General features: G+C 39.7%; 1 protein-coding gene across 12 annotated transcripts in view; it reads right to left on the bottom strand.

The window, feature by feature from the left end:
* Positions 1-13294, bottom strand: part of PAM (peptidylglycine alpha-amidating monooxygenase) — a 209872-nt gene that overhangs the window by 119614 nt on the left and 76964 nt on the right. For 9 of the 12 annotated variants that reach the window (XR_005600194.1, XM_039543593.1, XM_039543598.1 and 6 more), the window contains exons 2-3: positions 11605-12112; positions 10212-10332 (exon numbers count right to left, since the gene is read on the bottom strand). Coding sequence is in view for 11 of the 12 variants with exons in the window: in XM_039543593.1 (XP_039399527.1) it covers positions 10212-10332; positions 11605-11696 (213 nt within the window). In the remaining variant the exon portion in view is untranslated. Of the gene's footprint in view, positions 1-10211; positions 10333-11604; positions 12113-13294 lie in introns of those variants that run through there. The other 3 variants (XM_039543601.1, XM_039543603.1, XM_039543604.1) reach the window with 2 other exon arrangements.

Below are 13294 nucleotides of genomic sequence, written 5' to 3'. Positions count from 1 at the left end.
AAAAGACTTTAGGGAGAAAATCAGTGACATGCAAGTGTAACAACTGCTGACTGAAAGAAGGGGAAGGCACAAGCTTCACCATCATGTCTGCCACCTCAATTGTCTCCTGAGACGCCAGCATCTACCACAATACCATTGGGCCTTCACTGTTTTGATCCCAGAGATATTCTGGTCAGGCTAGGGTTGCCAATTTTGGTTGAACATATCCTGGAGGCTTCATCACATGACAATCTTTAATTAAAGATTTATCTTTAATTCCTGGAGACTCCAGGTCAATCCTGGAGGGTTGGCAACCCTAGGTCTGGCCAGACCAGCGAGAAGGACCCAGATGGTATCACCATCTCCACCAACTTCAGCTAAAATCCATCCACCACCTAGAATGTGAAATTTTCTCATCTCCCCTGCCAATGAGTCCTTTTCCTTCACTGATGCCTTATTTCGTCTCTTTCCTAGCCCTCTTCTTTTTGCTTCTGTTCAGTAAGAGTCTGGCTTACCCAGGCAAGACTGCATATTCTGCAACACTGCTGTAAGCCTGTGACCAGAAAGGCAGTTAAAAAGCAATGCCCTAACCAGCCCAATGTTTGTACAAGTTTGCTAGGTCTTGAGTTGCTAATAAGACCATTTCCTGTGCCTCTGGTTTTCAGCAATGAAACTGCAAGTCAAAGTCAACACCAGAGGCAGAAACTGCATTTTCTATCTTGACTGTTCTGTTCTCCACCTTTCTTGTAATTGCCTAGTTTTGTCTTCTAGGAATGGGATTGGATTTTAACAACAGCAACAGCTCCAGCCTATGTAAACTACCGCCCCCCCGAAAGAATATTTATTAACATCTGAGACACTGTCAAACAAGGGTTCTCCCTCCTCCTTCAAAATGTTCTCTATACGTAAAGGGAAAGGGAACAAGGGATGTTTTTAAAATGAAAGACTTATTTAATACTTAACATTTAAAATGTTTTAATTCTTTCCCTTCTTTTCTATATCTTTAATACAAGGCTAAAAGGATGTTTAATGGTGAGTTTGCTATGATACTAAGCAGACTCAGGTCTCTGTATACCAAACCCTGGACCTTGTTTAGAACTGTTTAATGTTTGACAATTTCCAGGTTATGTTAACACCTCTGACGCACTGGGCCCATTTAATTAAAATTAATACAACAGTGGTTTGTAAAGGCGCTCTAGAATAAAAGGAAATATATAAAAAAATAAGACATTTTAAAATGGATATTAGGTGGCCAATAGGAAAATTGTTCTAGTTACTAGCTTACAAGTGGCCATGTTAACAAGTACCCTTCATCCCTGCACCCCCATCACTCACTCACTCACTCTCTCTCTCTCTCTCACACACACACACACACACTTACTTCATTCTCTTGTTAAGTCTCAGAAAGGTTGGGGAAGTGGGTCATTAAGAGGACAATTAAAGCACAGAGAATGTGGTAAATCAGCTGTGCTCCAGAAACGATAAGTTCACTTACGTTGGGAAAAAAATCTGTTGTTGCTCCCACATTCCCTGCAATAACATTACTTTTAATAGTAAGAGTTCAGGAATATGTTTGCCAAGTGTGTGATGTATCAGATCATATGCAATTTTGTCTGTGTAAATAATGTTTTTTTAAAAATTGAACTATTTTGGCATATTACTATTATTTGTGTCTGGAATACCCACATTTGGGTGCAGAATGGAAAATCTGTTCTTGTCTATTTGAAAATTTCTCATCTTGTTACTGTCTGCCCATTGATTCACATTCTAGACATTTTGCCATAAGTGAGTAAAAACAGTCAGGGAAGGAAGAACTTAAGGAATATCTCTACTGAAGTACTTAGAGAGATGTACTAAATTCAGGTCACTCCCGTTAGAAGCTGTATTAGCCAGCAGCAACCGGTCAAGTTTATAGTCTCCTCTAAATCCATGAACCTTCGAGCAAAACTCTCATTTTTCTTCCTACATGAATTCCACTCGTTCTGCCTAGGAAGCTGCCATTTTTCTAGTGCAGCGTACTTTGCTACAAATGGCTTGGCTACTGGTTTTATAAACCTCCGATAGTTAACTTGATATCTACCTATTGAGGCTTTAAATACATTATTTCCCATTTACTAATCGGTAATAAACAACATCAGCATGATAGTCTTCGTAAAACCCTGAGTGTGTTTTAAGAATGTTTTGATGACTTTTCTTACATCCATCTAGTACTAGAATTTCTTTTTGGTTTAGGATTTGAATAGGATGATATTGTTACTGCTTAAAATTGGCAAGAGTCAGATTTTGGAATAAGGGCTGGGTCTGTTTTTAATACTACCTCATCATTGCTGAATACACAGCATTGGTCCTCCATCAATATGACACCTAGTTCTGATATCCTGTGTGGAGAAAAGAGATTTCCGTTTTGAGAATTTGTGGACATGGCTGCTTCTGAGAAGGATATATTATTGGTGCAAATGAGGAGAGCATTTTAGATTTCATTTGTTAAATGAACAGAATTCTTAATCAAAAAATGATTTCCTCTGGCTGTGAAACAATATGGGAACAATGGCATCCTCCAAAAAGGAACCTAATTATTTTAGTTAAGAGGTTACACCAAAACTTGGATCAGACTTACAATAAAAATAGTGGGTCAGGTTCTCTGCTGTTGTAAACTGACATAGCTCCTTTTGAAGTTAATGACACTGCTTTGATTTAACACCATTTTAGATTTGGGCCGCAAAAGAGGAGCTTCTGTTAATGAACTTGATCCACATTATTGGTGAAAGCATTTTCTTTGTACGTGAAGCAGGAATAGGCCCACTTCCTGTCACTAAAAATCCAACTAGCCAATACTGGTGCTTGTTACAATTATTTGGACAGACCAATAGAAGGGAGCCCACTTGTCTGACTGGCCCCACCCCATAATTATACAATGGCTGCGAATTCCAGTGTGCTTTGGGTAAGCCCTCTCTTTATGTCTGCTTTCTCAGATGCAATACTGGGATAATATATTTACTTCCCTCCTACCAAGAGATGTTGTGAGGATTCATTAAATTCCTAAGTTTTGTGAAGTACTGTGAAGAAAGTATCAATTATTACTAGCTTGAGGGCACTGAACTGTTCTTTAAGCCCTCTAACTGCGTAACCACAAATTCAAATTCATACCACTGTATTTTTGCCCATTTCATCAGTTCACAGTAAATAATTCACAAAAACAGATGACTTACACTATTTCTCTTTATCCATCTTCCAAACTGCCAGTGGTTGATACTGATCTCTCAGTTAATGGAGACACTGCTATTAATGAACAATATAACCCCAGAGTGGCAAATGTCAATTGCCCTGAAATCTTTTGTCATTATTTCATATTAAATTATAAACAAACATTATGTGTATGATCACAACAGCAACAGCATTATTGGTTTGCCAAAGCTTGCTGTTAGTGTACAAATTGAACATGTTTATTCTTTGCATACTTAAAAACATTTTCATAAACAGCCTTTAACCTGCCTGACAGTGTTGTTTTTCATATTGACCAAATGTTTTAAAATTCATCTCCCCATCTATTCCCACTCACACTGTCTCTGAAAGAGACTTGTACATCTATTTTCATTCTATCTTTAAATGTACAAAGAACATAGTCCATAACAGATCATTTTCTTGTACTGCTACCACCTCTGTAACAATTTGCTGAATAAAGAAAGATTAAAGAACATCCTCCTAAAATTAAATAAAATCTCCAGTACTCCTCCCAGATAAAACCCATAAGGTATTGAACCTCCAGCAGTAAGATGTACTGAAGTCCTTATGTTACACATTTTACTTGTACTTCTCATGTAACCCTACAATACAGAACATCTGGGACAAATGCCATCTGAGAGTTTTAGTATTGTTAGTAATAAATACCAGAAGAGATTTACATACTATAGGGTTTTGGGTTTTTTTACATGTTTGAGAGAATGTATTATTCAAAGTAACCTATTAAACCCCCTATCAAATCAATAGGGAAAATATATTACTTCACGTTTATTAACCAAACTAGAGAATCATTCTATTTCATTTATTTCCAGATTTATATTGCCTGAATTTGTACTTCAATGACCCTGTTCATAAGAACTGCTCGGAACTATTCCACATGAATGTTGCATTCTTTACGCAAAAGGGCAGACAATGCTCTTGCAACACAAAGACTGCTTTTCTCAGTTAATGTACTCTCCTTAATCACACATAAAGAGACAGTTCTGAATGGTTCAATGAGGAACATTTGTAGTTCTAGTACATAAAAAGTCACCATATTCAATAATCCAGAAAAAAACGGAACACATTATTTAAAAGATGCACTTCCGATACTGCAGGGCTGCAGTATCTGACGTGCCAATATGTTGCGTAAATTTTCATGTGCTTAACAACTTGGTATTCAATTAAAACAAATGTATGTTTACCATGGTAACTTTTGCTTCACCATAGCCTACACAGGACTTATAAAATACAAAATACCTTTTCTCTTAAATGATCTCTCACACTAAATTCTAGCACACAGCATTAATAAATGGTTTGAAAACGTGACCCACAAGTTTTACCCTAAAACCCACAAGTTTTACCTTGGGTATGCATCCAATGGACAGCTGCAAGAGGCATACATTCACATCTTAACTTTAGCTATATTTTTTTAAGTTTGGGTCTCCAGAAGTAACACCAGCTGGCTCCTAGTAGAATGCAACATGCTAGCATACAATATACAGGAGCACCACCAATGCAGCTGCTGCTGAACTCCTTTACCTGGCTGGAGCATGTAGTTACTCCTTAAAGAAATTATGTTTTTTCTCTACTGTTAGAAAACTGCCCAATATATTAAAAAGCTCACTACTTCCAGGACCCATATGTGGACTAGCTGCATGTTGTGAAGCAGTGTGCATTGCAGAGCAAAGCAGTTAAAGTAGCAAAGCTTCACCCACTTGTATTCAGTAAATTACAGAGCAGACAAAAATGCCAAAAAGATTTTTGGGACAGTGAAGTAAATAAATAAGAACAAAGGAAAGAAAGAAGTAGGTTAGATTAAAAAAAAGATTACAAATATGTCAGTAAGTCATTTTCCCTTAATGTACATTTTTGTTTTCAGAGCCTGTATTAAGAATTCTAACCACCACCACCACCAGACTCTTATTTAGCACTTTTCATCAATAGATTTCCAAGTGCTTTACAAAGGAGGTCAGTATCATTATCCACTGGTAGTGCCAGAGACCGAAATCAGTCTTCTGAGAATATGTTATGGGCAGTGCAGACCCTTCAGGACCCAAAAGGGTACCCTCAGATTTTTAAGTCTACCCATGCCTCAGTTTCCCTAGGGAGGCAACATCTGCCTGTTATGGAAGAGGAGAAACTTGAGGTCAGAGGAATACACCCAGAAGCTCAAGTGGGAGAAGGTAGCACCTTATATACTAAGATTTTAATAAGGCATCCAATACGGTGAAAGGTGACTGCTGCTGCTGCTTCTTAAAGGAGATCTCTCCTCATGACACTGATCGTTGAAGAATGTATGCACTTGTTAGTTTACTTCTTTTGGGGTTGTGGCCTTAGTCTGATTAAACAGCCAGGAGTTGAAGACTTTGTTTTGAAATCTGGATGAAAATAAACCAGAACTTTTCATAGGTGCTGGAACAAGGGGTACTGCCACACCCCGCTGGCTACAATAATAATTACAACCCAAATACACAGTTTCCACATTCAACACCCACACTATAAAAATTGTTCCAGCACCACTGGAACTTCTTAGGAAAAGCTCTATTTTCCCCCTTTTAAATGGTCTTTGCTTGTTTGGGAGGACTTTTTGTTAGTAAGGTTTGCGGCTTGGCCCCACTCCGGCTGGGGCACCGGGTCGGGGGCCGCTCTATGCAGCTCCTGGAAGCTGCAGCATGGCCCCGCTCCGGCTCCTAAGAGCTCCAATGGGAGATACAGGGGCAGTGCCTGCCAATGGGGCAATATGCAGAGCCGCCTGGCCACGTCTCCGGGTAGGAGCCAGAGAAGGGACATGCCACTGCTTCCAGGAGCTGCTTAAGGTAAGCGCTGCTTGGAGCCTCTCCTCACGTCCCACAGCCCTGCCCCAGCTCTGATGCCACTCCTGCTCTCCAAACCCCTTGATCCCAGCCCGGAGCACCCTCCTGCACCCCAAACCTCTCATCCCCAACCTCACCCCAGAGCCCGTATCCCCAGACGGAACCTGCACCCCTTCCCACACCCACGCCCCAATTTTGTGAGCATTCATGGCCTGCCCTACAATTTCTATTCCCCAATGTGGCCCTCAAGCTAAAAAGTTTGCCCACCCCTGCTATAGAACATATCTATATTAGTTGTCAAAGTCTCTGTTTTCTCTTTTTAGAGTATTCACTAAAAAGACAGGGGAGGGGAGAGGTTTGTTTGTGAGACTGAGACAAGGCGCTATCAGCAGCACTCTGCTCTCTGACATTGCTGCAGCCTGGGAGGATGCAGGCCCTCCTGAGGGCAATTACACACTTTCCATGTTTCAGAGTAGCAGCCATGTTAGTCTGTATCAGCAAAAAGAACAAGGAGTACTTGTGGCACCTTAGAGACTAACAAATTTATTTGGGCATAAGCTTTTGTGGGCTAAAACCCACTTCATTGGATGTATGCAATGGAAAATACAATGGGAAGATATATATACACAGAGAACATGAAAATATGGGTATTGCCATACCAGCTATAACGAGACTAATCAATTAAGGTGGGCTATTATCATCAGGAGAAAAAAAAAACATTTGTAGTAACAATCGGAATGGCCAAGAAGGGACCCTTGTCAACTGTTGAAATGGGCCATCATGATTATCACTACAAACCACTGAGCTATCCCTCCAATAATCAAAATGTCATAGTCTTATTTCTTTGCCATTGTTACTGGTTGGATACTGTTGCTCAACTATTATCCAAGAAACTTTTATATCTGCACCACTATTTCTCTATCCTTCGTAGAGAAGACAATGTTAGGAGAAGAAAGTTCTGCCCCAGAGCAACTCCTGTTAGCTTACTCCTGTTTATTCAAATTAGACTGCACTTGGTGATTAGAATGATGAACTTCTCCGTTTCTTTACATCATTATTATAGCAATATAATGCAATGTCAACACATTTTTCTCTGAAGAAAAGCAGGACTCAGAAACAGAAGGCATGTACCCCTCCGCCATGCTGGCACTTTTCTAAAGTTACTAACTTGCCCTCCTGAATCTCAGCTTTCATTTTTTTAAAAGAAAGTCTAACTGTTATGGTTGCGAAAAAACCCGCAAGAATTTGAGCCATTGTGTAACCAAAGCAGAGACAAGTCTACGGAGAGGCCATAATAGCAGCTTTAAGAGGTGTGAACTGCCCCTATACATCTCATTGATGCCTGATAAATAATTAACAATGTTGACATTTTAAGTTAATTCCTTGTGTAAGGAGGAAGATGGTGGATCATAATGCTGCAGACTTTACTGCAAGTGAAGTCTCATTTTGGCATCATAGGAAGGTGATGTCTGAGAGGCACCACTACTTATTTTTTCCTCCTGATCAAGAAGGAACGAAGCAAGAACACAATTACATTTTGAATATCTGCCCGATCTACTATGAGTAGTATCTCATTTTGGCAACTCACATGGGTGGAGCTTAGAAAAGTAGCACCACTTTTTTTCTTCCCACTCTGGGAAGAATGGGAAATGATGATGGGAAATGATGATGGGAAATGATGATGTTTTTACATGGCAGCTGACATTATCCATCAAGATGAATGGTTTTTAATACAGAGGTCTCCAGCAGAGCCATATTTAAGCAGCACACATCAATCTACAGCCAGGAGCAAGAGCCTCCTGCACTTGGAGGACAGAGAGCATGAGACAGCAAAGAGACCATTGTATAGCTCCCCTCCCCACATAAATGCAATGAACAGATTTCTACCCTCCACCAGTGTTCTGCTTGTCACAGCAACTGAGCTTACTGGAGTTAAAGTTGCTGCTAGCCATCCCACACAGTAAGCTTGAGCAGATGGCAGCGACCTTCTCAGTCTGGGGAGGGCGACTCCTACATAAACTTTGGTATGTTCTTCAATCAAAAGATAATCTGTGACATTCTGATCAAAGACCAAGTTTCCGTTCCAAACTGTAAAGGATTTCTTTGTTTCTTTTAAATATAGTTATGGCAGACATCTTTACTTATTTTCATTTGCCTTTCTGGGAATTGGGTAGGGATCTCTCTTCCCCCCCCTCCTTAAATTTTACATTTTATTATATTTTTGATAGTTCTCTGAAGACTCTTGAATATGTGTGTCAAGTAAATATATGCTTATCATTAAGGGTATGATTCTGTCACAGATCCCGTGATTTTCTAGGACCTCCAGAACTTCTTTCAGGGCAGGACTGAAGCAAGTATCAGCCCCCGGGTTGCCAGAGCAGCAGCCAGCTTTGGGTTAATCCCCTGCCCCGTCCCCAGGGTATTTTTAGTAAAAGTCAGGGTCAGGTTGCTGGCTTCCATGAAATTTTGTTTATTGACCAGGACCTGTCCCTGACTTTTACTAAAAATACCTGTGACAGAATCTTAACCTTAATTATGATCTCTCTCTCTCTCTCTCTATTAGCATTAATGGATTTTAGATGAGCAAAGTAAAGCTCTTCAGGATTAGTCTCATTGTTTACATCTTCAACTCAATGGGTCTTGTGCTTTGATAGCAAATACCTACGAAATTCCATTCATGCACCTCAGAATTCTTCAAGCACTTTTGCCCCCCCTCCAAAAGAAGATTTTAAAATATTTTTTATGCAGTCAAGAGGCTCCAGCAGAAGCAATTTTATTTCTGTTTCTCAATCATTAAAATGTTGGTGCTGGCTCAAAATTACATGCTCCAAGGGGGTGCTCCCCAATAATTGAAATCCTTATATTTCCTCAATAGTTTTTCTAGAAGTGCTATCTGCAACAATGAGTCATCTACTGCAGCACAACATCCTGTTCTCAAGCCTCTGCAGCCCTTTAAAGGGAAAAGTACTATCTTTTATTAAAGGACATACTCCCAGGCACTGCATGGCTGCTAAAAATAATTAATTACAGTTTATCATGCTTAATGAAACTAACTGTAAATGAGAGAGTAGAAAGTTTGACTATTTTATATACACCTTAAAAATAAGGTACTTTAAAAAAGATTTATATATTAGTTTTTTTAGTATTTCCTGCCAACAATCTAGCACATCAATCTATCTTTGCCCAGGAAATTATAAAAAATTGTGCTGAGAAAACTATGCAATGAACCACGTTAAGGTAGTTTTCCTGAACTAACTTCAATGTCATAAATATTGCAACACAAATGGGGGTTTGTGCATTGTATGCATTCTATTTCCTTTCTGTTTGGCATAATTGCTTGAAACAGCAATTTAAGGGCTAGCTCCTGTAACCTGAGCCTCCTGGGCACCCTTCCCTCCATCACTGGAGCTAATGGGTGTATCTTAGTGTATCTAGTTGTAACCTATATGAGCACTTCTCAAACTGTGGGTTGGGACCCTGTTTTAATGGGGTCGTCAGGACTGGCTTAGACTTGCTGAGGTCTGGGGCCAAGGCCCGAGCCTCACCACCCTGGGCCGAAGTCCAAGCGCTACTGCCCTGGGCCGAAGCCCAAGCCCAAGGGCTTCAGCCCTGGGTGGCAGGGCTCAGGTTACTGGCCCCCTGCCTGGGGCTGAAGCCCTTGGGTTCCAGCTTTGAGCCCCCCTCCCAGGATTTGGCTCCCCTACCAGGGCAGTGGGACTTGGGCGGGCTCAGGCTTCAGTCCCCTCTCCTGGGGTCATGTAGTAATTTTTGTTGTCAGAAAGGGGGGTCACGGTGCAATCAAATTTGAGAACTCCATACCTATATAAACTAATGTGTTAAAGCACAGTTGGAGAGGTTTTCATTTTAAGAGAGAGTAATTTTCCTTTGTTAATGCATACTGCAGCAGTGTGAATATTATTCTATTGAAAACACAAAACAATTAGACTTTAGAGATTCAGTTTATAAAACAAATATAATCTAATGACAACATTTTATGTAATTTGAAAGTTATAATCTCTTATTTTACTCAATATTTTAGACTCTTCCTGCAGGAATCTATAGCTCTGTCTGTATTCAAGGGAGTAGAAAGTTTAGCCTGTTGCTTATCAGAAAATTATTAATGCTGTAAGCAAAATTCATTTTCTCAGGTTTTAAAGTGTAATGGAGAGGGACAAGAAAATACAATATTCTTCTCACCTGCTTAGGAGTCACCCCAGGCATGCGAATATCCAATGCAAAATCGGTTAGACCAAGAGAAATCACCGGCCTGTTGTTTCCAAGGCATTCACTTGAAAGAGATCTAGTAGTATCTTTATACCTTAAGGGAAGAAAATTAAAAAATGGTTTCAAGTTTACTGATCAAGAGTTTGTATTTTTCTATTACAAAAAAAAAGTAATATGTATCAACTGGGATTATCAGTAGATCGTAAGGGAAGTAGACACCCAACTTCCACTGATTTTCAATGTAATTGGGGAGTCTAACTCGATTATCATCTTTTGAAAAAGAAGTGAGTTACTGAATATTTTGGAGGTGTTCATGGGACAAATTAGAATAGACTGAACTATGAAGTACTAGCAAAAAAGTTTACTACTAAAAATAAGCTCTTTATATGAACTATAGTTTAAGGTACAGACATATATGGAATTTTTTTCTTAATATGCCAAAATATATTATCTAGTGTTATCAGCTGAGGGAAAATAGCAACACTTTAAGTTTATATTTGATATAGAATTCAGTTTGAACATGGCAGAAAAAACTCAAAATCTTTCTGATTTTAGATTCTAGAGATGTTGATTTATTATAATTGAATACGTATTTGCCTGCAGTATCTCCCGACTACGTAACAGTAAATTTTACAACTTAGTATGTGGGAGTTAAGTGGGTCTGTAGTGAATGCTACATATAACCAAAGAAACAAAGCAAATATTCAACTTCTTACTAATGGAGATTGTATGACAAAAACATTTAATGTAATGTAAATTCTAAATATATCAATTGATAAATGTGATGTGGTAACTACAGGGTGTACATTGAATATATAATGCTATATTTTCTTATATGCTAATACAGTGGATTTCCCCCACACATGCAACCACCAAATTTATCTACATAATTCAGTATTCAAGACCTAAAAAAATAAACACCAGATCCCTAATTACAAACTAGTTGACACTATCTCATGAAGAAGTAACAGTTTAGCTAGTAAGCTCATGGGAACAGGGACAATATATATTATGTGCCAAGTACATCAGTGGGGATACACACAAAACTTAAGTTATTGTTTTATTATTTAATCTTATTTAATCACATTGCCAAGGCAGATTCACATTTCAAAGAGTAACAGACGGGGGTTTAACAACAGATTCTTCTTTTTCAAGACTCCAAAATACAACAAAAGAGTGTCTTTTCAAACTCTGCAGAGGATCTCAGTTCAAAGGAAGCTAGCTACACAAAAATGTGTCTCCTCTGTAAATAATTTTTAGCTAGTACATACTTTTTAATCTGTATAACACTTTCATTAGACGAAATGATAGCATCACTAAGCAGCATGCATTGAAAATACCAAAAGATGTTTTCTGCATAACCCACCTCTTAAAGACAGAAAGTGGGTTTTTGAAACCCAAACAGCTATTTTGAAAAACAAGCAACAGTATTAGCAGGTTGTTAATGAGGCCAGCCATGTCCACCCTGCTGTTCCTGGACCGATTAAGGGAGCAGAAAACAGGTAGTGCAGTTCTGTCAGCTGTGTTCCTGACAATTAGGCAGCAGCAGCTCACTACTTCATTATTGTGTGTTCGGCAGGCATCTTACAGCTTTTGACACACCATCTGTCTTGGAAGGTGAAGCACTGTAAACCAGGAAGGTGGATGATGTTAGGTTGTCTTTATTATTAGCTGCAAAAAATAAATCAGTTGAAGACTCTCCCTTTGTAGATAGGCTACACTGTACTTTTGTCCAGTTAAGGAGCTGAAGCTAGTGGCATTCCTGATGCTCTTCCCCCTGCTGTACTGTTTAAACCTGCAGGTTACTTATCAGTCCACAGTGACAAAGGCTCCGAGTGGCATCACACAAACCAACGTCAGTCATCCTTCAGAACCTGTAAAAATAGAAGCAGATAAAGGATGACTAACACATTACAGCATTAGGCCTCAGCAAATCCCTGTTGACTCTTTTTAATACATTAGTACTTTCATAAGCTTTAGCCCAACCCAGTGAAGAATGCACCAAGCCTCTCACTGCCCTTCCATCATCATAAATGCACAAAAACTATTGCAATTCTTACACTATATATTGGGAAAGTTATTCAAATGGAAGATGGCTAAGTAGCATGTGAAAAGAGAAATAAATAGTGCTTAGACCCAGCTGCATATGAGGTAAGGAAAGAAGCTTTAAAGGACAAAGCATGTTTTATTACATATATACACACACACCACATAGTATGTTGAATGCACTGCTGAGGGAAAACCCACATCACAAGCATCAAGGGATTTTAATTAAGTATTATTTTAAGGAAATAATTTAACAAGCATGTGATAGCAGAACATGCTATTTTCAATAGTAAATAGGTGTTCCAGCCTTTTGTAAACTAGAGAAACTTAAGCTTAAGGTACTATTCCATTCGCTGCTTTAAAACTGTTGGAATCTAATTTTTCTGATTTATGTGTGATAGACCCAGGCCAGTTGGGTACAGCAGAAGGCAGATATACTGGCCACTGGATTAACAGTTTTCTGTTCACTGACTGACCAGAGCAGGGGCTGCTCCAGGCTAATGACTCTAATTAACCTGTAAAGAGTCAGGTGAGGCCATTCAGTTAATGTGACTCTAATTAAGGCCCTACTGATACTATACAAAGGGCTCACTCCAGTCAGGCAGGGGAGTCAGGGAGCCAGAGGAGAGGAAGTGCAGCTGAAGGGCTGGTTACTGAAGACATTCTAAAACCATCGTTAAAGGAGCCCTAAGGTAAGGGTGAAGAAGGGAGAAGCAGTAGAGCTGTGGGGAAGTGGCCCAGGGAAATGTAGCAACTCTGGCAGTGAAAGGTTGGCTGCCAACAACTGTTACCATTAGGGTCCCTGGGCTGGAACCCGGAGTACAGGGCGGGCCCGGGTTCCCCCCAACCCACCACTACAGGAACATCTCCTGGAAGGGGAAGTCAGGTCCCTGTCAGGACAGGAGGCTGAACAGAGACTGTGGGAGTTCTCTCAACAACCTCCTTGCAGGCCTATGATGAAAAGAGCTCAGTAGACTGTAACTCTGGCCCTAGAGAGAGAAGGGCTATGT

Source organism: Mauremys reevesii, linkage group 6 (assembly GCF_016161935.1).
Source record: "Mauremys reevesii isolate NIE-2019 linkage group 6, ASM1616193v1, whole genome shotgun sequence".
In the NCBI taxonomy this organism is placed as follows: domain Eukaryota; kingdom Metazoa; phylum Chordata; order Testudines; family Geoemydidae; genus Mauremys; species Mauremys reevesii.
The sequence above is the reverse complement of the archived record's forward strand: the minus strand, read 5'-3'. Positions and strand labels throughout refer to the sequence as shown.